Consider the following 25,272-nt stretch of genomic DNA (forward strand, 5'->3'; position numbering starts at 1 on the left):
CCTCTTTGCGCAGGATCAAGACCCACTGTGAGGTTTCTAATGCACTGAAGAAGTGGCACATCGCGTACCACGGCACCAGTGTAGGAGCCCTGCGGCGCACACTGGACCACAGCCAGCTGCTGCCTGGTAGGACTATACTGGTTACCTTTTTACAAAACACTCTGTGACTTAGTCTTTCTGACTAAAGTGGGTACATTTTCACAGTTAACTAGAGGAATGCTTCAAAGAGGACATATTATGCAAATGGTTAGCTTAGTATTTGTATTTGTTGTCTCTACTGGGACATGTCTCCATGCTTTAATGTTCAAAAAGGTCTTTATTTTTCTCATACTGCCTGTTCTACAGAACCTCTTTTCACCCTCTGTCTGAAACCAGAGCCCAGTCTGCTCTGATTGGTTAGCTGTCCGGCTCCGTTGTGATTGGTCAACAGCTTAGAGATGTCCCGCCCCTTAGCCTATCACGTACAATGTGCTGGAGTTATATTGTGAGGTCACTATGTTACGGAACTAAACAAAGGAGTCCAATTAAGGTGTTTAAGGCAGGTGGGGGAGAAACTCCCCAAATCAAACTTTGAGATTTTAGCCTTTGCAGACCGTTTACATGCACAAACACCTATTTAACACACTGCAGGAAATATAAAAACAAAAAAAGCATGATGCGGCCCCTTTAAATGGACCGCAGATTATTTGAATATATTGATTACATTACATTACATTACATTGCATTTAGCTGACGCTTTTGTCCAAAGCGACTTACAATAAGTACATTCGACCAGGAAGACACAACCTTGAAGAAAACAGAATCATATAAGTATATCAGGTTTCATAGAGCCAAACATTTCAAGTGCTACTCAACTGGCTTTAGGTAATCCAGTCCTTTATTAGTATAAAAGTGCTTTGTTAATAGTTCTAGCGCTCGAAGTGGAGTCGAAAGAGATGAGTTTTCAGTTTGCGCCGGAAGATGTGCAAGCTATCTGCCGTCCTGATGTCAATGGGGAGCTCATTCCACCATCTTGGAGCCAGGATAGCAAACCCACGTGTTTTCGCCGATGGGAACTTGGGTCCCCCTCGCAGCGAGGGCGCAACGAGTCGTTTGGCTGATGCAGAGCGTAGTGCACGCGCTGGGGTGTACGGTTTAACCATGTCCTGGATGTAGGAAGGGCCAGATCCATTCGCAGCACGGTAAGCAAGTACCAGTGTCTTGAAGTGGATTCTAGCAGTTACCGGAAGCCAGTGAAGGGAGCGGAGGAGCGGAGTGGTGTGGGAGAATTTAGGAAGGTTGAAAACCAGACGAGCCGCTGCATTCTGGGTGAGCTGCAGAGGTCGGATGGCACATGCAGGTAGACCAGCCAGGAGGGAGTTGCAGTAGTCTAGGCGTGAGATGACGAGAGCCTGGACCAGAACCTGAGTCGCTTTCTGAGTCAGCTGGGGACGTATCTTCCTGATGTTGTAAAGCGTGTATCTGCAGCAACGGGTTGTAGCAGCGATGTTTGCAGTGAAGGACAGGTTGTTATCTAGGGTCACACCCAGATTCCTTGCAGTCTGAGTCGGGGAAACAACTGAGGTGCCGATGTTGATTGTCAGGTCAAGAGTTGGACAATCTTTTCCCGGGAGGAAGAGCAGCTCAGTCTTGTCAAGGTTGAGCTTGAGGTGGTGAGCAGACATCCACTGAGAGATGTCAGCTAGACAAGCAGAGATGCGTGCGACGACCTGGGTCTCTGAGCGGGGAAAGGACAGAATTAATTGGGTGTTGTCAGCGTAGCAGTGGTATGAAAAACCATGCGGGCTAATGACTGATCCGAGCGAGTTTGTGTACAAGGAGAAGAGGAGGGGACCAAGAACAGAGCCCTGAGGGACCCCTGTAGTTAATTGACAAGGGTCGGACTCAGACCCTCTCCAAGTCACCCTGTAGGTACGGTCTTTCAGGTATGAGGTGAGGAGGGAAAGAGCAGAGCCAGAAACTCCAAGTTTTTGGAGAGTGCGAAGGAGGATCTGATGATTCACCGTGTCGAATGCAGCAGACAGGTCCAACAGGATGATGACAGAGGAGAGGGATGCAGTTTTGGCAGTGTGCAGTTCCTCCGTGACAGCAATGAGAGCAGTTTCTGTGGAGTGACCTGCCTTGAAACCAGACTGGTGCGGATCCAGAAGGTTGTTCTGATTGAGATAACAGGAGAGTTGTTTAAAGACAGCGCGTTCAAGTGATTTAGACAGGAACGGGAGGAGAGAGACAGGCCTGTAGTTTATAACATCAGACGGGTTGAGAGTGGGTTTCTTTAGGAGAGGGTTTACTCTTGCTTCCTTGAGACTGTTTGGAAAGTGACCAGAAGTTAGAGAAGTGTTGATGAAATGGGTGAGAAACGGTAGAATATCAGGAGCGATAGTCTGAAGGAGGTTTGAAGGGATAGAGTCCAGAGGACAGGTGGTAGGGCGGGCAGAAGTAATGAGGGTAAGAACCTCACTTGGAGAGAGAGGGGAAAAGGAGGTTAGTGTGTTGGTGGAAGGAGGGTCTGGTGACCCAGCGGTGAGTAAAGGTGAGTCAGAAAAAGAAGAGCGAATATCATTAACCTTTTTTTCAAAGTGGGTAACAAAGTCGCTTGACAGAAGTGAGGAGGGGGGAGGGGCTTTTGGAGGGTCCAAGAGGGTGGAGAAGATGGAAAATAGTTTTTTAGGATTGGAATAGGAAGATTGGATCTTATCTTGAAAGAAAGTGCTTTTTGCCTGAGAGATCGAAGCAGAGAAAGAGGAGAGGAGAGCCTGATAGGTTAGGAGGTCGTCACGGTGTTTGGATTTCCACCATTTCCGCTCTGCTGCCCTAAGGACGGTTCTATTAGCACGCAGTGCATCATTTAGCCAGGGAGCAGGAGGGGACTGACGAGCCTGCCGAGATGTCAGAGGACAGAGCGAGTCCAGAGTGGATGAGAGAGTAGAGAGGAGAGTTTCTGCAGCAGAGTTTGGAGGCAGGAGTTGGAACGAGTCAGAGGAAGGGAGGGCTGAGACCACCGACGAGGCAAAGGTAGAGGGAGAGAGGGAGCGAAGGTTACGGCGGACAAGTGCAGGATGGGAAGAGATTAGTTTGTTATGTTTGGAAAGGGATAGAGAGAATGAAATGAAGAAGTGATCGGATGTGTGGAGCGGGTTTACAGAGAGGTTCGAAGTAGCGCAGTTCCTTGAGAATATGAGATCAAGGACATTGCCAGCTTTATGAGTCGGTGGGGACGGAGAGAGTGAGAAAGCAAAGGCGGTTAACAGAGATGTTAGTTCGTCTATCTTCCCCATCTGGAGGTTGAAGTCTCCGAGAAGTACAGCGGGAGGGCCAGTTTCAGGGATGTGTGAGAGGAGATGATCTAATTCCTCCAAGAAGTCCCCCAAGGCGCCTGGTGGACGGTAGAGAACAACAATGGTTAACTGTATAGGATGGGTTACTGTGACGGCATGGAACTCAAAGGTGGAAGGAGTAAAGTTAGGTAGCTTGAAGAGGGAAAAGCTCCATTTGGGAGAGAGCAGGAGACCAGTGCCACCTCCTCTGCCAGTGGGTCTGGGTGTATGGGAGAAGGAATATGCAGTGGAGAGAGCTGCTGGGGTGGATGTGTTGGATGGAGTAATCCAGGTCTCAGTGAGAGCAAGGAAATCCAGAGACTGCAGGGAGGCGTAGCCAGAGATGAAGTCAGCCTTAGGAACAGCTGACTGGCAATTCCACAGGCCACCAGAAACTAGATGTTGGATCTCAGTGGAGCACGTGGGATAGACGAGAGCAGGCCGGTTATATCGATTAGGAGATACACGGGGCCAGTGATAATTGCGAGATGCGAGATGCATACAATTGATGCATCTTATATCTCATATAAGGAACAGATAAGAACTGTAACGTCTGTGAACTCTTGTCATTGCAGGGACGTCGTCGATCTTCTCGGTTGCCCCGGTGAAGGCGGAGGGGCCTAATGGCTACACTGAGCCAGAGGAGAACTGCGCCCCCGGCAGGGAGGTCCCCAGGGTGCGGCTCTCCCCCACCATGCGCTACTCCGGCATGGAGATGTTTGCCCCCAAAGTGCAGTAAGTCAAGGTTTACAGTGGAGAGCTAACCGGGAACAAGCTGGTAGAACACTCACTGATACTTCTCTTTGACCTCATGCAGATTTCGGGACCCCCGCTCTGACCGTGCCCACCAGGCTCAGGTGGGCTTCCAGGTGTGTGTGCGTCCGGGCTCCTACAAGATGGGGCCGCAGACACTGGGTAACAGCGAGGCCCTGGACCCCCGCTTCAGCAACTCCGAGATCGAGTGGATCACCAAGGAGCAGGGCGGCACGCTCCTCTACGGACTGCTCATCCGGGTGGAGTGAACAACGGAGAGACAAGGGAGGCATACGGGTGGGAGGGGGGGGGGCCGCACGGCGCTCCCCACTCTTTTAATAAACTGACAACCAAATCCAAGCCCTGCCTTGAGCGAGAGACTCCTCTGGAATCCAGCTGTTCCACCTGTGGATTGTTGACAATTCAGCATTAAGATTCGTTTTGTTTATTTTTTTTGGGTTGTTTGCTCTTGGACTCTTTTAATGGCCGGGGGCTACGGTGGTCTCAAAGAAGAACAGACACTGCCTGCACTTTATGTTTCGGACACTCGTGGGCGTTTTTTAAACGTTTCATCGACTCGACACAACACGTTTGTTCATTTGCTACCGTTTTTTTTTTCCAACACTTTTTTGTTCTAATTCTTCCCGACATATTTTCTTCCACACAAACATCTTTTTTTTCATTTGGCACTTACTTTAACGCCTCTGCTCTGGTCAGTGTTTTTTATTTAGTTTGGGAGGAGCTGTCCCCTGCCAAGCTGCACGTTCATGGACTGTCACCTAAAAAGACTGAAACGTGGGTTAAAACAAACAAACAAGTGTTTTCACCGAAATATAAAAAAACAGAAAGACAATTGAATCTGAGAATGATCCCAAGAGTGTCTTGTGATTGTTTCATTTAGTGGGGGGGGCGGGAGATTTTAAAACTAGAGGAAGAAAAAAAAATGTTTACAAGTGTATGTTGGTCTTTTCTTCGTGTCTCTACATAAGCAGTTCTTTATCTGTCCCGGTTCTGTTTCGTGGCCGAGCATCACGCCTGACTCATCCGGTCACAGGCTTTAAACTGTGGTGAAAAACTGGAAGGATTGACGGAAAAAAGGAATTTGGGAAGTTGTGTGTTGAGATAATGAATGGCAATGATGTTCCAGCCTTGCAGCTTGTGTGTTACAACTGGGACGATCCTTCATGAGATATTTAAATATGAATATTTAATTCTAGGCTGTTTTATACAGAAAAAGGGGAAAAAGTTCAACATTATTGGGAAAAGCTCTCTTGCAGAGATATCCATCTACTCAAACTCTTAGCAAGTTAGAAAATATCCCGTAATGTGGTACTTTTTTTAATTAAAAAGGTAGATAAATGGACTAAAGGCTTAAGATGTTTTCCACATCACTCCCACTGCCTCGCTTCCCCCTCGTGATTTACTCTACATACACCTCCTCCCTGATCGATCCATTAGTCATGTCTGACTCTGTTTACCTGGCAGGACCTCCAGAAGTGTTTACATGTGAATGTCATTCATTAGGGCTCTGCGGTTCTTTTTTTTTTGTCGACTAACATCATTGATTTGTCAAATGTTTATACAAGGGTTTATTTAATCCATCACATCCATCTAACGATTGATTGTATGTGAACAGCTTTTCAAAGCACTCATTTATTCACAGTCCTGTTGCCAATTTGATAAACAAGCTTACTGAACACGCCCCCCGACATTTTTCACAGTTTTCCATGAGTCAAACTCAAAAAATCTAAATTGAAGGAGCTCAGTCGTCTTCTAAGAGCAGCTGTGATCTGACTGATGGAGTTCAACAGGGGTTTGGCCGAAGGAAAAAACTTCTAATCAAAAGAAAAATGTGAAAGATATTATTATATGGGTTATTTACAGCCCAGTGCTGCTTTGTACAATTTAATTTGTATTGTTTTCTTTATTTGTTTTTCTGTATGTTGCGTTGTACAGGCTGTTACATAACAAATCATATCTTCCTGATTTATACAAAATTAAATAAACTGACAAGACGGTATGCACAGAAGTATGGGTAAAGATGTTTCTTGTTTGTAAAACAAAAAAAGATGAAGAAAAGACAACCTACCAGTGCTTTTGGTTCCTTTTTGTATTTATTTAATTAGATTTAGAGTAGGAAAAAAAAGTATGGTTATAGCAGTGTTGCATACTTACTCAATCACACCTTTTCCAAAATGCTGTTGACTAATTTCTCATTAAGGCCGGTAGTGGGTTCTTTCAACGCTTTATACAGAAATAGTGGCTGCTTCGTCTTGCATTTAAAGAACAGACACGCACACAGTTATTGAAAATGATCAACTAAAAAGGATGCTAAAATTGTACAAGTACAATAACGTACCTCTGACCATCCTGTGTGTGATCCCGTTTGGTTGCATAGTCGGTTTTGTTTTTATCCATCTGTCGCCAGCTTTAAAGACTCATTACTGCACAGGCTTTGACTTTAATTGGACCCTGAGTTTCCCTTTTTTGTTCTAATGTCTAACTTAGAGCTGCCAATCTGATCCTGACCACTTCCTCCAAATAATTCCACATTTCGAATCCGTTTCTTTCTTCAAGATCATTCATGTTTTTTAAATCGGACAAACAGAAATATATTTTGGTTTTAGAGGGTGTTAACTATTGCTGGAACTACTTATTGACAAACAACGCTTTATCCAGCCGCCCAGTACTTCTATGGGAAGTAGATAAATAGTTAAAGCACATTAACGTAACCTTTTTGCATTTCTGTTTTTATTTGCTTCACTTTTCCCCCAGATTCAAGTCTTTATGCTATGCTAAGCTAATCTACTACCGGCTCCATCCATTTATCGTGCAGACTAATTCCCGTCAAGAAAGCAGGTGAGTGTAGTTCAAAAACTCTTAAACTATTCCTTTCAGATTCCAGGCACAATAAGCTTTGATGCAAATCTAGCCTAATTTGCTTAAGATCTCAGAATCGGAAAAAGGAACAAAAGGTTTTTGTTACAAAATAGTATGGTATGAGAGAAACTGAAGTGAAGCTGTTGATACTGAGTTTGTTTTGTGGGAGATTTAAGCAGCGTCGTGTGCGTGTTGAAAGATTTAAAGTGTTAATGGCGAGGGTAAAAGCTCTGAGAAGAGAGACAAACGGACAAAGACGATGTAAAAGTTTGGTTCAGCTTCATTCAAATATACATCTTAACTTCCACGCGCGCACACATACATACAAACTTCCAAATATGCCAGAAACCAACGGCAACAAAAGTCCCAGACAGTTTAAAAAAATAGCGAAAAGTTCTTTGTACACTTCCACATAACAACCATTAACATCTTTCCCGAACCCTGACGTACGACTTTCACTCCCGAACATAAGCATCAAGCTACAGTGAGGGCTTTTATAAAAACGAATGATCACAGTAGTTCAAATAAAATGGCTCATTTTTGAATAAATAAAACGGTGACAAAATGACCTTCAGTACAAACGGTCGGCGAAGGATTTCCACATCTTTTGATTCATCATCACTTAAAAAGAAAAAGCTCCAGTTATCTGACTACAGCAGCTGTTTTTGCTCCCAACTCTCTCACACACACACACACACACACACACACACACACACAATTGTATGTTTTCAGCTGTACTGTACTGTACCCAATATACAAGCTGTTAATACACTTTTCAATCAAGCAATCAACACACACACACACACACACACACACACACACACACACACACACACACACAGCTCATTGCTTCACCTGCTGCACCACACCAGTGACTTTAAAGATAAGCCACGTATAAACCTCCTTGTATAAACCACAGGAAAAGAACCGTCATAATTTACACACGTTTCCTGCACATTAAAACAGACCCCCATTTTTGTTTTAGCTTAAAAATCCAAGATGTTGCTTTTGTTCCTTGGATATACAATCACCACCCCCCTGAAAGCCCCATTTCCTCTGATCCCACTCCTCTGATTCAGCAAGTTTTGAAGAGTTTAAACATTTACAATGTACTTCAGAGAGTTTGATTTTGAGGAGGAGGTTGCAGGTGGTGCAACCGAGAGGCAGAGCAGGACAGCAAAGCTATGGAGAGAGCACTCAATGTTCTTTTTTTCCCTCTCAGGGGGAAGAGACAGATGGAAAAGAAAGAAGGGATAGTTCTCCCAGAATTCATTGTGGCTGGTGGTGGGAGGAAGGTACAAGGGCTTTACAGAGAAAGAGAGACAAAAGGAGGTCACTAAAAAAGAGGAGGAGGGAAGGAAGGCGAGCAGCAATTTGATTCGAGATTTGTCTCTCATCTACTTTACACGTTTCTTTTTGTTTTCCTGCAGGGTCAGCGGCTTCAGAATTTCTTGGGGCCCCAGGCGGATGTTTGCTTCGGGGCCACACCTGTCCCAAACGTGGGGAAATCCTCTGCACTGCTCATGTCAGGAGCCTGGAACAAACATACAAAATGTTTGCTCTTTACCCAGGATGCAATGCAACACACTCGAGGAACAAAACAGAAGTATTTCTCTAAAAGTAGAAGCTGCTTTTCAACAATTTAAAACTACTTCTCTAACGCTTCTACATATCATCCCTCTCTACATTCATTATTGTAGAGAAGAGAAAAATCAGTGTGCCCAACCTTGTTCCCTGATGCGTTCCAAGGGGCGTCCCGCACAACAAAGCCCTTAGCCGGACCCCCGCTGCCGTCATCACCCCCTCCTGCTCCACCGGGCCCTCCATAGCGAGATGGAGGCTTCATGTAGGCTGCCAAGGTCTCCGTCTCTGTCACGTTGAGCATCTGAGAGGTGAGAAAAGGGCCGGAGGGCGAGGAGAATCGCTCATTAAAACGGTCTCGGTACCCAATTTACTTCTTCAGCACTTTACATGTTTAGTGCTAGGATTTCAAAATGTTGCTACCACTACAGTCTATGCACACTCACATATTCCTCCTCCAGGTTGAGCAGGTGGTCCACAGCGTTGTCCACAGTCTCAGGGAGGCCGGTCACCGTCACTTTGTCGGGCTCGTCGGAGCCTGGCTGAGGGAACCTGATATCCACCTGAACGGTAGGAACGAGACGTTATAATATATAAGAAAACAAGAGAAAACCAAATAAGATTGAAAACAAAACCAACCTTGAACTCCTCCATCAGCTTGCGGATAGCTTTGCCCCGGGCTCCGATGATGCGAGCGTGGGTCCTCGGGTCCAGGCGGACATCTTGGCTCACCATCTCCTGCAGCTCGGCCACCAGCTGCTGGATGGCTTGGCTCGCCTCCTCCACGTTACGCTCGTACCCCGAGATCACAATCACATCCTGAAGATGGAAAAAACAGGATGTAGAAAAAGGGAACAGCAGATTAATGGAAATGTATTAAAGTCTCAAGATAAAACACATACTTAATACTTATTTTGGGCAGCAATAATGTACCTGCTGCTCGTCTCCTTTGTCTGGGAACTGGATGCTGACGTCGTGGTCTTTCCTGATCTGAGAAATCACCGCTCCTTTGCGACCAATGATCTTTGGATGAAACTTTGGATCTACGGACATGGTCACCTTGAAACTGCGCAGGGCCTGAGAAAGGACATGGAGCAGTGTAAAAAAACCTCAAACGCTCAAATATCTTTACAATATAATAATTGTGATTACTCTGTTGGACTCTTACCCTGTCCTCCTGCTCCGCCTGCAGGTCTTTGACCCGCTCCATCAGACCCTGTTTGGCCCGCTCCACGTTGGCTACCAGCCCCGTCACCTTGATCACATCCAGCTGCTTCTCCGGCTGCGGCACCCAGATGTTCACCTGCAACATGCAAACAATAACTTAAAGATCAGTAAACCCAGCTTCTTTACCAATTAGACGTACCACATTATATAAGCATGTTTAAAGCAGCTGTAAAAGGCTTCTACATGGAGTAATAACGCCTCATGGCCAGTAGATGGCACCAGAGAGTCAGATCTCACCTCGTATTCCTCCATCATCTTCCTGATCCCGCTGCCCTTCTGGCCAATGATGTAGCGATGCAGCTCGTAAGACACTTCCACATCCTCCGTTATGGGCACCAGCGCCTGAATGAGGAAACAGTGACAGGATTAGGATTAAGGTAATGGATGATAAGAGAGGATAGGGAGCATTATATCCATAATTAAATAATAGTATAATGGCGCCTACCAGCAGGGCGGCTTTAGCAGTTTCACACTTCTCCTCATGCCCAGCGATGGTGATGATGTCACACTTGCGGGGGACGAACTCCGCCTCTGGACTGACCTCACCGTTTTCCTGTGGTGGAGCATCCTGACCTGTCACAAGACGTCATGAATTTAAAGCCAGTTTGGCAGCAGTTTCATGTCAGAATAACACATTTTCCTAGCAGCCAAAATGTAAAAATATCACAAATGAACACAGTGAACAGTGACCACCCAGTGTCAGAAGATCCCCATGTATCCTAAAACCTCACCAGTACTTTCGTATTACTCTGCCCTCTTTGCCGTGGCAACACATTAACAACATCATTAGTCTCACAGCTCTTGTTCTCTCGTGTGCTCCTGACCTGCAGCGCTTTCGTCCCTCTCCGGGAACTTAATTTGGACTTCATTCTCCCTGGTGATGTGCTGGATGCGGCAGCCTTTGGGCCCCATGATGGCTCGGTGGAAGCGCTGGGGGATCGCCACCTCCACACACACCTGGGACTCCTGTAGAGAGAAGGGGGGGGGGGGAGAGAGGACACAGCTGGGTGACAACGGCAAACAGACAGGAGTTCAGATCACATCCATTACTCCTGGATGTAAAATCAAAGTGCAAATATGCAGAGAAATATACGTTTTTTTATGACTTATGGTATCTTAATTTCTCATTGTCTCTTACCAGGTCCTCGATGATCTCCTGGATGCGTTTCTTGGCGGCGTCCACGCAGTCCTTGGCCCCCTTCAGAGTGACCCTCTGACTGTTGGCCCCCGTGCGAGGGAAGCTGACGGCCACGCCGCCGTACTCCTCCGCCAGCTCCCGCAGCACCTGGCCTCTCCGGCACACGAAGTGGCGGTGGTGGCGAGCGTCTATGACCATGCTGTCCTCCACCACATCGTCCTGGAGAGGGAGAACAAGGGGATATTTAAAAAAGAATACGTCATAATGTAAGATACACTTTTTTCATATGCCAGTTGGATTATTCTAACCCTATCAACCTTTGCAATATAACATTTTCACTGAACTTTTGTTGTTGAAATATACAGTAAAAATGGCCCTGGCACTTTTGAAGGACTGTGCTAGTAAAATCCAAATGAAACACAAGAAAGACAATCTGACAAAAAGAGCAAAAGAAAATTAGGTAGGCATACTTGTTTAAGATTGAAAAAGTAAACGAATGAAGGAATCATTCTTGAATATAATTTAAAAAAATCAAAGGAGATAAAAACAAGTAATTGAAATGTAATGACCAGGTTTTTGACCAGGCTTTCCAGCTCCTTCTGGGCCAGACGCACGGCCTCCTCCTTCCCTACGATGGTGATCAGTTCCTGCTCCGTGTCGTCCGGTGACGGGAAGATGATGCGGGCCCCCGTCTTGTCCCTCACTCTGCGAATATTAGCACCGCCACGGCCAATCAGGAACTTATGATACTCTGGTTTGGCCTGGAGCTCCGCTGTGAAGTTGTTGACTTGCTGAAAAGGGAAGGAAAGAAGGACAGAGGACAAGAAAAGCGAGTAAGTATTTTCCTCCTCTATAGTTACTCCATCCCTTTTCTGCCCCGCCCACCTTCTCCTCAGCCAGCTGCAGCAGCTGTTTCTTGGCCTTCTCCACCTCCTCGACGGGCCCTCTGATGGTGACCTTATCCGAGCCGGACCCCTCGGAGGGGAAGTGGATGTGGACGCCGCCGCAGTCCTCCATGATGGAGCGCACCAGGCAGCCTTTAGAGCCAATCAGAGAGTTGTGCAGCTTGGAAGGGATGGCGACCTCCGCCTCCTTCATGTTGGCCTGAAGGGATGAGGAGAGAGTTTAGAGCCAGGGATACATTAAGGTACGCCTACATTTGAAGCTTGCTTTCCCTTCGCCTAACCTCTCTCTGATTATAAAAGGAATGTCCAAAATATTCTCTCACTAAACTTTAAGACTCGCCAAGTTTATGGTGTTAATTTAATCAGACTTATTCGACTGAGCATAACAGTGTGTGCTTGACCTTAGAAAAAGGTAGTTTTCAAGATCAACTTACTAGCTTTCTCCAGCTTTATTTATTAGAATTGTTGAGCATTGTCTTAAATAGCAAGCAAGAGTTGAAAGGGGCAGGAATGAGCGAGAGGACATTCCAACCAGCATTGTTGCATTTAACAACTGCCACCATGTTTGAAACCACCTCTCTTATCCAAAGAGGGTATGATACAAGATATGGCTCAAAGTTCTTAAAAAACTGGGAGGTGGATCTTACATTTTTTTTGTTTTGTTATCTGTTTCTTCCAAATATCCTGGAAGTTGCAAAAAATCTGAAAAGTTCTTACCAGTTCTCTCTGGATGGAGAGGATCCGCTCTCTGGCCGCCTCACAGTTGCTCTTCCTGCCTGTGATGACGATCATCTCAGAGTTACTGTTCTCTGTCGGCAGGTCGATCTTAGTGGTGGTCTCTTCCCGGATCTGGCATAAACAATATGTGTATTTTGAAGCTTTGAATATTACAAAACCGTTAACATTTAACACTGGCTGAATATTACGGAGCTTTATTTAATGATATTGCCTTGAAATGAATGTCTAATAAGTGACCATCAAAGTCTCACCTTTTTAATATTGGCGCCGCCTTTGCCAATGATGTTTTTGTGGAACTGCTTGAAGATGGGAACTGAGAGCGAGAAGCTATTCTCAATCTGGAGAAGAAAGAAAGCTGCTGTGAATTCAAATGTTGAAAGATAAGGAGAAATGGAGAGAAAGCATATGGGGGCTCGTACCAGGTCGGCGATGATTTTCTGCAGGAACTTTGCACATTTCTCCACCTCGTTCTTCGGCCCTCTCAGCTGGACGATGTCACTCTTCTGCGCCGGGTCGGGGAAATTGATAATGACCTGGAAGCAGAGGATATTATACTCGTCAAATGAAATTAGATCTGGATCAAAACTAATTATTTCTCTGTGATGAATGGGAGAGATAAAGCGCAGGAAGGGTCGGAGGAGACGCTCACCTCGGGGAACTTGTCTCGAACTTCTTTGATCTTCTCTCCCTTCTGGCCGATGATTGTCCGATGGAACTTCTGCTCCACGATCAGGTCTTTGGTGCGCTCGTTTTCCTGGGAATAGGACATTTATTTATTTATGCCAACCCACAAAATAAATGAATGAACCACCCTGAACTTTGACCCCATCCTCCTCACCATTCTCTGCACCATCTCAATGAGCTCTCTGCGGGCCATCTGGACTCCTTTCGGGTCGCCCTCGATCCGGACCAGGCCGCTGCGTTCAGAGTCCTGGGGGATCCGCACCGACACCTTGTACTGCTCCTTGATCCGATTGACTGTCATTAGGGAACAGATGATGTGTTTAAACAAGGTAAACATTTAAAAGAGGGTTGCAAGTGTTTAACCCTAATTCTTTTAGAGTTTCAATTGAGGAAAACACGAACCCCCTGCAAGCCTGGAAAAGGGTTGTAGGTTTTGCTGTTATATAGTATATTGGCTGCTTTACACTTTAAAAATGGTACTGTAAATTGTATTGTACTGTAACAGACGTGAATTAAGCACAACCACATCCAATATGATGCTCAACGACAGCTGATATTACCGTCTTTTTACAGCTCCCTTTCTAGCGCTTGAGACTTAATCAAAAGCTCTTTGAGGGGTCGTCAAGATTGGAAAAGCGCTATATAAACGCAGTATATTGACCATTTCATTACAACAAACTTAAATTGTCTTGGAGTTTCAGTGAATGCCAGAATGCATTTCGATAACCATGTGAATAACCGCGTTAAAACCGCCGACTACATAGTAAGACTGTGAAATAATATGATTGCATTTAACTGGTTGTTTCCACTACTGTTTCCAGTGCCTAGCGTCATTATGAAACAATGAAATAATCACACAATCATTTCAACTCAATATACAGAGTGTATACACTACTAAGTACAGGTGGCCTTCAGTGGCTTTTACTTGACATTTAATTGCAAATTGATGAACGCAGCAAGCCCATCATTTATATACGGCAACCAGATAAGAGATTGTCCCTTTTGACTAATGACAGAATTACCTGAAATTAAATTGGTGTGTCTGTAAATATACAAAAATACAGTGTTTAGTGTATATACATTTGACTCGGCAACTGCCCCAACACATCTTATGTACCACATATGTCAGACTGCATGTCAAAACCAGGTAGAAAACAGCAAGATACTAAATAAATATAACATAGAGCCTTGTGGAGACCGTAATGTATGCAGTGTTTCTGAAGTAGTTTTGCACAACATGTGACGCTGCTGACTACGACAGTATAAACCAAAAGCTGAATTTACCGAGTCAGTGGCTTAAAAAGAACAGCAAATAAAATGCTGGTCGCTCTGCCATTTGAACTCTAAAGCCCAGGAGTGTTGATGTCCCAGATTGCTTTCCTGTTGAGATCAGCAGAACAAAGTGCACTCACTGTTGGCTCCGTTCTTCCCGATGAGGTGTCTGTGGAAGCGCTGCTCTATGATGACCTCAGTGTAGTCCATCCTCACCAGCTGATCACGGGGGGGGCAGAGGGACAGTAGTCACTGAACGTGTCCCAGAGCTACAGAACTGAACCCTTCAACTCTGGGTGTATTCTCTATAGTCTACCCTCTGGCTTTATCAGCTTTCAGAGGGTCTTTATTCTAAGAGTTAATACGAATGAACTGCCAAAAGCAATCATGTCATTTAAAGTCGAAAAGTGACAACAACCTTAAAAAGAATATGAGCCTTTTACAAGATATATTTTAGAACTACCCTATTATTACCTTATTATAATAAATATCCCAGGTAGGGCTGCAACTAACCGCTAGTCTCATTTGTGATTTAACTTGTAAAATGTGAAAAATGACCATCACAATGTCTTGAAGAGCATTCTAAAAATGCTTGTTTTATCTGAGCCCTAAGAGATATTAAGTTTCAAATACAGACGTAAATCAATCTTCCTGTACGACGTAAAACGTATAACATCACTATGTCTTTATTTTCACTACTGGTGTAGTCTTTTTCACATCATACCATAAGTATCAATCACATTTTTTGTTATTACTCACCAGGTCCTTGATGATCTCCTGTATCTGGGCCTGAGCCTGTTCCACCTCCTCTGTCGGACCCTCCAGACTGATGCGCTCCTCTCCGTCTGTGAACTCTATGTGAACCTACACACACACACACACACACAGGAAAAAAAGATAACCCATTGACCATAATGCTGATGCCAACTTCCCTCTTCTACATGAAAAGCACTGTTCCTTATTGTCCGTCATATGGTCTTTGATCCTCCCTCTCTTACCCGTGGCAGCTGCTGTGTGATGCGCCCGATGTTCTGTCCTTTCTTGCCGATGATGTAGCGATGCAGCCAGGCCGGGGCGGTCACCTCCACCACCATCACACTCTTCGCCTAAAGAGGGACACAAGGGCTTAAAGGTTCAAATCCAACTTACATTCATAACCTTAATGAAATCTCGAAAAGAAAAAAACACACTTTAAAAGCATGTTACCGACTGATTCAGCTGCAATAAATAACTGGAAATCAAAGTTCCACAAACACTTTTTTTACATTAACAACTGATCAAATGCCACTATGTAATTCAAGGCTTTTAGTAACCAATACCATTTCCCCTCCCCCCCTCACCTTAGCGTACACCTGTGTGAGCGCCGGCCCCAGCTTGTCCGGCTCCCCCCTGAGGATGATGGTCTCTGATCCGGAGTCCAGAGGAGGCATCTCCACAGAGACCCCCGTGGTCTCCAGGATCTCCTGCAGGGTGTTGCCCTTTGGCCCAATGATGTACTTGTGCTGAGACTTCTTCACCTCCACGGAGATGGTGGTGGTCTTTCTCTTCTGCAGGGGGAGACGGAGAGAAGAGACGTGAGTGGCAAGGAGGAAGGACAGATGTGGCACGGTGAGGGATGGATGGGCTCACAGCAGGAGACAGGAAGAGGAAGGACGGACAGGAAGAGGAAGGACGGACAGATGAATGTCAGTCAGTAGGCGGACAGGGAGAGGAAATAAGCTGGCTGGAGGTGAGCGGAGTGAGCGAGAGCGAGAGGGCAACACAGAGAATATATTTGTTTCTGCCTCTCATGCATATGTACTGAATGACATTAGCGTTCTCATCCTGTTGTTCTCTGGCCAAATCCAATTTTCTCTCCCCATTATCTCCAGCCTGTCTATCACACACACACACACACACACACACACACACACACACACACACACACACACACACACACACACACACACACACACACTTCCTCTCCACGTCTCATCCATCTTTTAGAGTGTGTGTGTGTGGTGGAAAATCAAAACACTAGCACTGTTGAGAATAATGATACAACCTCCTCATTCCAAAAACAAACAGTTTGTGGAAAGGTAATATGTGCAACTACGTGTGTGCCATAAACTCTAAACTAAACCACAATCTATTCGGTTATCTAGCAGGGAATAGACGTTGTTATAAATAGCTGACAAAGCGACCAAATGTCCGATGATCCAATACACTAGCTAGCCGGTAGAATTGTGAAGTACTCCAGCTTACACTCAACTGCCATGATTCCATTTCATGTTGTTTAGTTCCTTGTTTTGCTTTTGGGGTTTTCTTGAGATGCTCACAGTGATAGGTAAGAAATATGTAACAAATATAGATTAAAGACTGACATTAAACAGCAGCCAAAAAAAACAAAACAACAACAAATAGTTCATCATAATATTAACAGTTAAAGGTCAGGTAAGAGTCTAAATTAAGCTGATTCATCAACTACTGTATAAACAATATTTATGGTTGGAATGTAAACGGCCAAGTTTTCCTCTACGAGGATACTTAATGAGATTACAGATTTAAGACCACTTTCTACAAATATAGGTAACGGTTTGGTTTTTCAGCTGTTCTTCAAAACCAATTTTACATTACAAACCAATTGTAAAGTCAACCAGGAAGCGCACCTTGTCGTCGTAGATGGCTCGGATGCGGCTGAGCGCCATGGCGACGGCCTCCTTCTCCCCGGTGATGACGATCTCGTCCTTGGGCAGGCTGGGGGGGGGGATGCTGATGCGAGCGCCCGTCTCCTGGCTCAGCTCCTGCACCAGCCGGTTGTGGGCTCCGGCGATGAAGGGGTGGAAGGCCTTCTCCAGGGAGAGACGCTCCACCGCACGCTTGTCCTGGTGAGCGTGGGGGGGGGGGGGGGGGGGGGGGGTCAATGAAACAATAGAATATGTAAATAGGGACTGCCAAGATCATAGAGGCAATAAAGTCAAGTTTCAAAGAAGCGAAACATTTAGTCTCTGACCGGGGATTTGAACCTATACTTCTGGTTTCAGGGCGACGTTCTTTAAGCTCACCTGTTCAGCAGAGATCAGAAGTATTTCGTGGCGGGCTTTCTCGATGCCCTCCTTGGTGCCGGTGATGCGGATGTTGGTGCTGGGGTCGTCAGGGCGTGGAATAGCGATCTTGGTGGCGGTCTTCAGCTCCAGCTCCTGCAGCTTCTCGCCGTTCTTACCGATGACAAAACGGTGGTGCTCCTTAGGGATGGCGACCGTAGCTGAGGCCTGAGTGGGAGAGAGGAAGTGAGTAAGACTTGCATTGTTACACATTGGAAAATGGCCGAAAATCATTGGATCAGTGTGCGTTATCTTGCAGGAACTGATCTAAATGGCATTAAATCAATCTTTAAAGTTCAGATATATCCTTACAAATATAGAATTGTTGAAGTTTCCACATTCATATGATATTAGAGAAGAGAAAATTAGTTTTGTTTCTCACATTTCTAGTTTACCAAGGACATTATTAATGGCAACAGTGGAATATGTGTGTTTTTTAGTTAGGTAAACAAAAACAGAAGCATTTGACCTTGCGAAAAAGCCAGATTGTTTTCCTGCACCATTGTATCAATAACTGCAGCTCAGCTAAACAGGTGGACTTCGGTGCAGGTATTGAAGTGGAAATCAGCATGTTTACTGCTGAAGCCCAAGAAGGCGGCCGCCGGGAGCTGACGGTCATTTTTCAACTCAACTTTTTGTCCTAAAGCGACCTGCCTGCACGGGCTATGCTATATCAATTTGTGTGAGTATGAAAAAAAGAACAAATGGCAATAAAGGTAACAGATTGAAGCATTCAAATGTCTTTGATCCAACCCATAGGTTGAAGTGGAGCAGGTAATTGTTTCCTGTTCAAAGAAACATCTGTTACTTTTGGTATTTATATTTTTTTTTAATGAATTTAAAATAGTAATGAGTAATCAACAGATGCTAATTATTCGACACCAGCACATAACAGGCTTGCACCAACATAGATTGTAACACACTGTATCACTGCCAAGAAGATATGATAGGCATTTTTTTATTGTTATTTCCGTGATGTCATGACGTTCTACAACTGTGTAACAAAGGCTACAAATTGCATATATAGAAAAACAACATATATAGTTTATATTTTTCCAAGTCAGATGCAATATTGGTAACATTACTTTAATTTGCAAGAATGGACTTGACCTTAAATTATTTAGACGAAGGTGTCTGCTGAACATTTATTGAGCCAAAGAAAGACAGCATTTTAAATAGATCTTATCAACATAAAAGCACCCTGCCATGACTTCAGTATCCTAGCAGTATGAACATGTAACAAACCCCTGCGGTCAGTTTACCTGTGTCTGCAGGCGAGCTACGATCTCCTTGCGAGCCTTCATGACGGAGTCCAGTTTTCCGGTGACCATGATGGACAGGCCCTGGTCTTTGGCCAGAGACAGCTCAATGTGGGCCCCCGTGCGCTGCATGATGTCCAGGCACACTTTGGCCTCCTCGCCCTCCCCGAACTGGCTGTTGTCCTTGTAGCGACGCTCCTCCAGGGGAACATGGAACACCTACACACAGAGCGGGTGAGGTTTTTTTTGCATGATTAATAGACCTTAAAATGACAGACCAAGTGTTTTCCAATACATTTAAAGACTTCTAGTTTCATGTCTTTATTGTCATTTGCACATTAGCTACAGTGTAGATATGGCAATGAAAAACGTAGGTCACAGGCTCCTCCAACAGTGCATATATATATATATATATATATATATATATATATATATATATATATAGGACATAGAAAAACTAGTGCAAGAGAATGTTTTGACATTTGTAAGTAAACACAAATCAAATAGAATATAAATAGTGCAAGAAGAGACTTGTATCTGTATATACATACTGTTTCCTGTTTATGTTCTTAGTGACTGGCTGCCTGACCTGGGTGATGACAGAGGCTTTGATGGGCCTGATCTTGCCCCCCCACGCTGAAGCTGGCTCCCCCGCCTTTTCCCCCGACGCCTCCTTCTCTGGCAGAGGAGGGAAGGCCTCCAGGTAGGTGGGGATGTAGGCCTCATCCTCCGGGACGCAGCCTGGCCCGGAGACACACGAAGGAAGGGATGAAATCAAGGACAGAGGGAAAACACAGAATGCATGTATGGATTGTTGAAGGAGCATGTCAAATGAAAACATAGATAATACAGGAATAGGTATGATGTTTAAAGGAGGACCTCAAAAATCGCGCCACCCTCAGGAAGAATCTTTACAAAATACACAAAACGAGAATGTACCGCAAAGGCAGAATATGTTTGCCTCACCGTTTTGACTAAAAAGTCACAAGTAGCTTGAGCTTCTGAGGTAAACCTCTTCTTCTTACTAAAAGTATAAAGAGATGAGTTGATGACAGGCGGAGGTTACCTGTGTTCTCCTGGTCCTTCAGGCCACTGCGATGCTCTGCAAAGCTCTCCGGGGTCAACACTGCCACTGAGCTCATGGTCTAAGATTTATTCCGCTATTCCACTAAGAGGTGGGAAAGGATGGAGTATAACAAAAAAGACATTAGTTGCTGCATCTGCGTATTCCTAAAATAGTTAAACCCTCTGCAAAAAGGCACAATAACTGGTTCTCCTTCCCTCCCTCGGTTTGTATTTTCTCTACGCTTGCTTTCCATGAATCCCAGAAGACTAGCTTCGCAGCACCGATGCAACATGTTACACCTGAGATGCTCCAATTAACACTTTAGAGGCCTCAGACAAACACACAGCGCCCCGGGGAGCGAGTTATCACAAGTCTGAGCGCCGTCTAAAAACACCCGCTGCCTGCTGGTGCTCCTTGTGATTCAGAATCACGGGGTCTTCCCAGAGTGCTTTTTAAAAAGTCAAATGAAAGAACTATAAATCTGCAAACTGTTCCTCTGACTGTGCAAGTTTTTGTAAACTGAGCACAAAGAGAGTGTTGTGATTTAGGGAGGATATTGGCTTTGGCTTCAAAGTCCTAAAAGAAACCACACATTTAGGAAAACTCCTAAAAATGTGTTTTCTATTTAAGAGTTAGTGGAGAAAATCTTTTACTTCTATCAATTGGATTTCTTGGAATGAGCAATGGAAATAACGGTTGAGCATCCTGAGATTATTGGAACCATTTATTTGTACGTAATATTTCTGCAAAGAGAAGTTTTCCTCGCTCTTAAATAGACATGTAAATCCATCCCCTCACTGCGAAAGGCCTCTGGAGTACAACAGAGACTTTGTGTTGTAATCTAATATCTGTGGCATGCTCCAATAAGATGGCTTCTGCCGAAATGTAACTGTGCTCTCGGTGAAGATAATATCTGTCGAGTGAAATCTCCTCCTGCTGGTAAAGACCCCCTTAAAAGCCCTGAAAATGAAACTACACAAAAGAAGTATCTCACGGAGGGAAAAGCAGCCGCGTAGGCAATATAAGAGGACACAGTAACGCTAAGTTAAAGCTGTGGGAGAATCGATCAAATTGTATTTTACAAAGTGAGCCCACGCTTACCTGCAAAAGGTCAATTGCCAGAGAGTCCGTCCAGTTAGTGGCTACCGTAGGCGCTTCAGTGTGAGTGTGTGTTTCAGCTCCTGGGTGCACAGAGAAAAGAGTGAACACTGTAAATCAAAAAGGCTGTAGTAGCAGCAGCACGGAGGCTGGGTGAACACTGAACACCCACACTGCACTGCACCTTACTCCGCCTGGATCTGATTCACTCTCCTCCCCTCCCCTCCCCACATCTCTCTGCTCATCTTCCCTCCATAGTTCTACACACTCATTGGCTCAGGAAATTAGAAAATGAATGTAACCACAGAATATGAGAATATACGTGTAGCTGATCACACAGAATAATTATGCAATGCCTTTTCTCTCTTACTTGTTTTAGGTTTAGATCTTGGTGTTGAATTGGGTTCACAGGGGGCTTGGGGGGCCCAGCTGTGCTGCCAAAACTCTTAAACTTCGTTTTTAATTGCTAGTTGAGATGAAAATGTATTCTAAGATAACAAAATTGCTACAGTAAAGTTTCAGAAAGTTAATTAAATGATGTAGAGAAAATGTGGAATATTTCCAAATGAAGGAATAGTGCGGACACAGAATATATGGAGTCTTGGGTTTAATGTTTCATCAAAAGTGAAATCAATCTGTTAGAGATTGTGTTGTATTTCAAATGCAAATACATCTACAGTTATTTGAATTTGACTATTGAGCAATAGTTTATTTGCAGAAATAAGATACATACCATAACTACAATGAATTTATGAAATATGATAGATCTTACATCATTGTACACCTAATAGAGCAGCAGGAATAAGCCCAACATTGAACAAATACTACAGGTAACGGCTACACATTAATGAAGCAATAATAATTAATGTGATAAGAAACGTAATACAACTGACTGAGGACGTTATCATATAATGACATATAATGTATTTGGCTATTAATGCTTAGGTACATGTACAACAATCGCACGCGCGCACAGACACACACACACGTTTGCACAGCAGGTACAACTGTGAACTCAGTACTTTTAATTGTTTGTATTGTGTAGTTTGGTATTGCCACAATACTTCTTCTACCATTGGTTAAAGGGTTAAATAAGTAACTACTGCCGCAAGTTTCCTATTGTGGCTCAGAGCCTGCTAACACTTTGTTACATTGCTAACAATTATACTGAAATTCTATAAATGAATGAAAGAAACAAAGAACATTTGGTTCTCTGTAATACAGTATAGCGTTTCTTTAGCCACCACTGTGCCTAACAATACTAGTACCACCAGTTATCGACAGGAAAAATGAAATAAAGACGGTGAAATTAATCCCACCGTGCACCATGCTAGCTAACGGTTCAGTGAGACGCATCTCTCTTTAGCCGATGTATTGCTAGCTTGAGGATGCACTGCATGGCTTAATCTGCAAGCATAGGCGGACACATGCAAAGGGTTTGAAACATTATTCAGCCGGGTTTGCAAGGCTAACACACATCACTGTACTCCGACCTCAGCCGGAGATGATTAGGCGCAAGGACTTTCTGATAATCGGCTAAAAAACAAGACAGGCGGACAGATATCCAGCTCCGGGGGCGCTGTAAAGGCTGCTTCCCTTTGTGTTAAAACCGGCTTTTTCGCTTCCACACATACACTCTTGAATCCATCCACTGTTTGGCACAATTAGATTAAAAGAAAATATGAAATAAATACATAATTCCTACCTTTCAGAGAGAAATATAGCAGAGGGTTTGACAGGTGATGGTGTAAACACAGATGTGATTGGTCGACGAGCATTTCCTATGCCCGCGGAGTGATACCAGCATGCACTTAGACTCACATAGTAGAAAGGAAATGCCGCAGTATCTTTGCGCAACAGGAGCATCCAGGTTAAATAGATCCGTGGGATTTTAGTCCTGTTCTTCACACCCTGATGTTTTATTGAGTCGTAAAAGAGTCATATGTGGTGTTCAGGATAGTCATTGATTATTGAAATAATGTTTTCAAGTTATCAGCCCTCGCAACGTCTCACGTCCATCAATCTGACCGGGACTACTTATCATTCATGATGCCCTGTGTGCTCTCAAGGAAGTCAGAGCGTCATACTTTCTCTAAAGTTATAAATGCGTTATATTCTAGTTGTCAATTCAAACTACTAGATAGTAAGTCCATCGTTTTAGTTACTAAGTACATGTTGAGATAGTTAATCCCCCAAAGACCTAAAAAGACGAAATCATGAGATAAAAGTTTAGTCTTTGATTGATACATTTAAATCATCACCTATTCAATTACAAATGTGGCCATTTTTTAATGACATTTTTAGTAATTAACTTGAGTTATGAGACTAAGTGAAAAGCTTTAGCTAGCCTACTTAAAATAATAAAATATAAGATCAAGATTTTAATTATGACGTAAAATATGTGATATGGTAAGTGAAAAATATGATAAGTCAAACTAATGAGATAGTAAGTTGAAAGTTTGGATTACTAAATCAAATATTTTACAATAACAACCCTTGGCGGTGGTGGCGAAGTCCATAGGGACTTGGCTTGGCAACCGGAAGGTAACCAGGTCAAGTCCCGGAAAGACCAAGTGCTACCGAGGTGTCCCTGAGCAAGGCACTGTTCCCGACACTGATCCCCGGGCGACTTACATAATGGCAGCCCACTGCTCCTAACACTAGGGTGGGTCAAATCCAGAGAAACCGTTTCGTTACATAGTACCTGTACTACGTAATGACAATAAGTTGAATCTTCTTCAATCTTCTTAATGATAAGATACTTAATTACTTTTAGGTATAGATCATTACTTACTTTTAACCTATTGTTGTATTTTCCTAGCAGAAATTGCCTTCCATAAGGTATTGATTTGATGAGCTATTAAAATATACATGTAATATCTAAGGAATCCAGTTTAATGGAAACTTTATGTCTGTTCCGCTCTAAGACACTAGGTGGAAGTATTATACAAAAGTTAAGGGAGGTCCAGATACAGTAGCCAAGTACAGCCTTCTGTGCACCTGTAATCTGACATGGTCATATATTGTACGCAACAATATAAAGTAATTCTGTAGGTCGTAAAAATGTGAGTGTTAGTTAATGAGTGCCTGTTTTATATCTCAGACACTTAAACTGAAACTTGTTCTCAGTTTTTTTTTTCAAGCACGGATTTTAACGTCAGTTACAACATATTTGTTTACGATACCAACAAAAAACACAACAAATATTTGTATTTGTATTATAGTTCTCGGACGTAAGTAGATGGAAGGACCGAAGATGCACACACAGGAAGTTTCCGATTGATCACATTTTGACTTTCAAAATAAGAGTAAGCTAAAATTAAACAATAAAGCATTACCATAAAGAAGTCAATTAATATATTTGATTTAATGAAACACAAATTGTAATGATTTCGATGAATTGTGTAGTTTATGCAAACATATGGGGATATAATTAATTATTTTTTGATTTTGTTTTCTGAATGAAAACAGTATGCTGTTCTATTCAGCTCTACTTTTTGTATCTCATTTTCTTTGAGGGGTATTTTGTCATGCAACCATGTAGACACTCACAGTATTGACCAGAAAACCATTACAAAAACATAAAAGATGCACACATTTGTAAAACAAAATGCTATAACCCAACACACACACAGGCTTGCTTAACATGGTGTACTTCAGGAGAAAACATGTATGGAGTACATCTAGCCATTATTATCCCACCCAATCATCAATTGTTAAAATACTAATATACTAATATCCATTTGATCACCTATTTTCACAAAGGGGAACCATCATAACCTACATTTGGAAATGGGCAAACTTTAAATATTTTATTTTGAAATCCCTCACCGGAACCAGTAAGCATTACCATGGGTAACTTGGAGGCTTCTGTCCTCAGGGGGGTCGCTGCTCTCTACCTCCGGTCCTCTCCTCTCATACATGCTGCTGCTAACAAAGGAGACAACAACAGGGGGATGATGGGAGCTCAGACAACAAGCCGGTCAGAAAAACAATAAGAAACTCAACCGGTTGCTTTTACTTTGTGGATATATATTTTTTAACTAACTATTCTTTTCGCCGCGGGACGACTTAAAGTAACGTAGCAGTGCACCGGATCGATTTTAACGTAAAGGTTTTTTTCTTTCCAAAGCTATCCATGTGGACTGCCAACACTAGAGGCGAATAACAGAAGAGAAACAGTCAGACATGGCTGAATAACACTGGTGAGTTTTATTCCATATTTTTAATTAAAATGGTAGTATTACTGATAGTTAAAGGTGCGGTTTGGT

At 43.7% G+C, this 25,272-nt stretch overlaps 2 protein-coding genes across 6 annotated transcripts in view; one reads left to right on the forward strand and one right to left on the reverse strand.

Annotated features, from left to right (window-relative positions):
• Nucleotides 1-6,099, forward strand: part of neurl4 (neuralized E3 ubiquitin protein ligase 4) — a 22,079-nt gene extending 15,980 nt beyond the window's left edge. For all 3 annotated transcript variants that reach the window (XM_034226282.1, XM_034226283.1, XM_034226284.1), the window contains exons 27-29: nucleotides 14-126; nucleotides 3,893-4,052; nucleotides 4,135-6,099. In XM_034226282.1, the coding sequence (XP_034082173.1) occupies nucleotides 14-126; nucleotides 3,893-4,052; nucleotides 4,135-4,339 (478 nt within the window). In that variant the 3' untranslated portion in view covers nucleotides 4,340-6,099. The remainder of the gene's footprint in view (nucleotides 1-13; nucleotides 127-3,892; nucleotides 4,053-4,134) is intronic.
• Nucleotides 1-22,819, reverse strand: part of hdlbpb (high density lipoprotein binding protein b) — a 25,583-nt gene extending 2,764 nt beyond the window's left edge. The window contains exons 1-28 of one of the 3 annotated variants that reach the window (XM_034226287.1): nucleotides 22,707-22,819; nucleotides 21,005-21,084; nucleotides 19,904-20,005; nucleotides 19,427-19,578; nucleotides 18,841-19,056; nucleotides 17,540-17,746; nucleotides 17,144-17,359; nucleotides 15,836-16,042; nucleotides 15,494-15,601; nucleotides 15,255-15,359; nucleotides 14,636-14,714; nucleotides 13,378-13,517; nucleotides 13,189-13,293; nucleotides 12,959-13,072; nucleotides 12,791-12,877; nucleotides 12,519-12,650; nucleotides 11,782-12,000; nucleotides 11,466-11,687; nucleotides 10,897-11,115; nucleotides 10,583-10,724; nucleotides 10,204-10,331; nucleotides 9,996-10,100; nucleotides 9,700-9,834; nucleotides 9,465-9,608; nucleotides 9,171-9,350; nucleotides 8,978-9,094; nucleotides 8,677-8,835; nucleotides 7,743-8,484 (exon numbers count right to left, since the gene is read on the reverse strand). In XM_034226287.1, coding sequence (XP_034082178.1) covers nucleotides 8,392-8,484; nucleotides 8,677-8,835; nucleotides 8,978-9,094; nucleotides 9,171-9,350; nucleotides 9,465-9,608; nucleotides 9,700-9,834; nucleotides 9,996-10,100; nucleotides 10,204-10,331; nucleotides 10,583-10,724; nucleotides 10,897-11,115; nucleotides 11,466-11,687; nucleotides 11,782-12,000; nucleotides 12,519-12,650; nucleotides 12,791-12,877; nucleotides 12,959-13,072; nucleotides 13,189-13,293; nucleotides 13,378-13,517; nucleotides 14,636-14,714; nucleotides 15,255-15,359; nucleotides 15,494-15,601; nucleotides 15,836-16,042; nucleotides 17,144-17,359; nucleotides 17,540-17,746; nucleotides 18,841-19,056; nucleotides 19,427-19,578; nucleotides 19,904-19,979 — 3,807 coding nt within the window. In that variant the 5' untranslated portion in view covers nucleotides 19,980-20,005; nucleotides 21,005-21,084; nucleotides 22,707-22,819 and the 3' untranslated portion in view covers nucleotides 7,743-8,391. The other 2 variants (XM_034226285.1, XM_034226286.1) reach the window with 2 other exon arrangements.
• Between the last annotated feature and the right edge of the window lie 2,453 nt (nucleotides 22,820-25,272).

Source organism: Gymnodraco acuticeps, unplaced genomic scaffold (genome assembly GCF_902827175.1).
Source record: "Gymnodraco acuticeps unplaced genomic scaffold, fGymAcu1.1, whole genome shotgun sequence".
NCBI lineage: Eukaryota > Metazoa > Chordata > Actinopteri > Perciformes > Bathydraconidae > Gymnodraco > Gymnodraco acuticeps.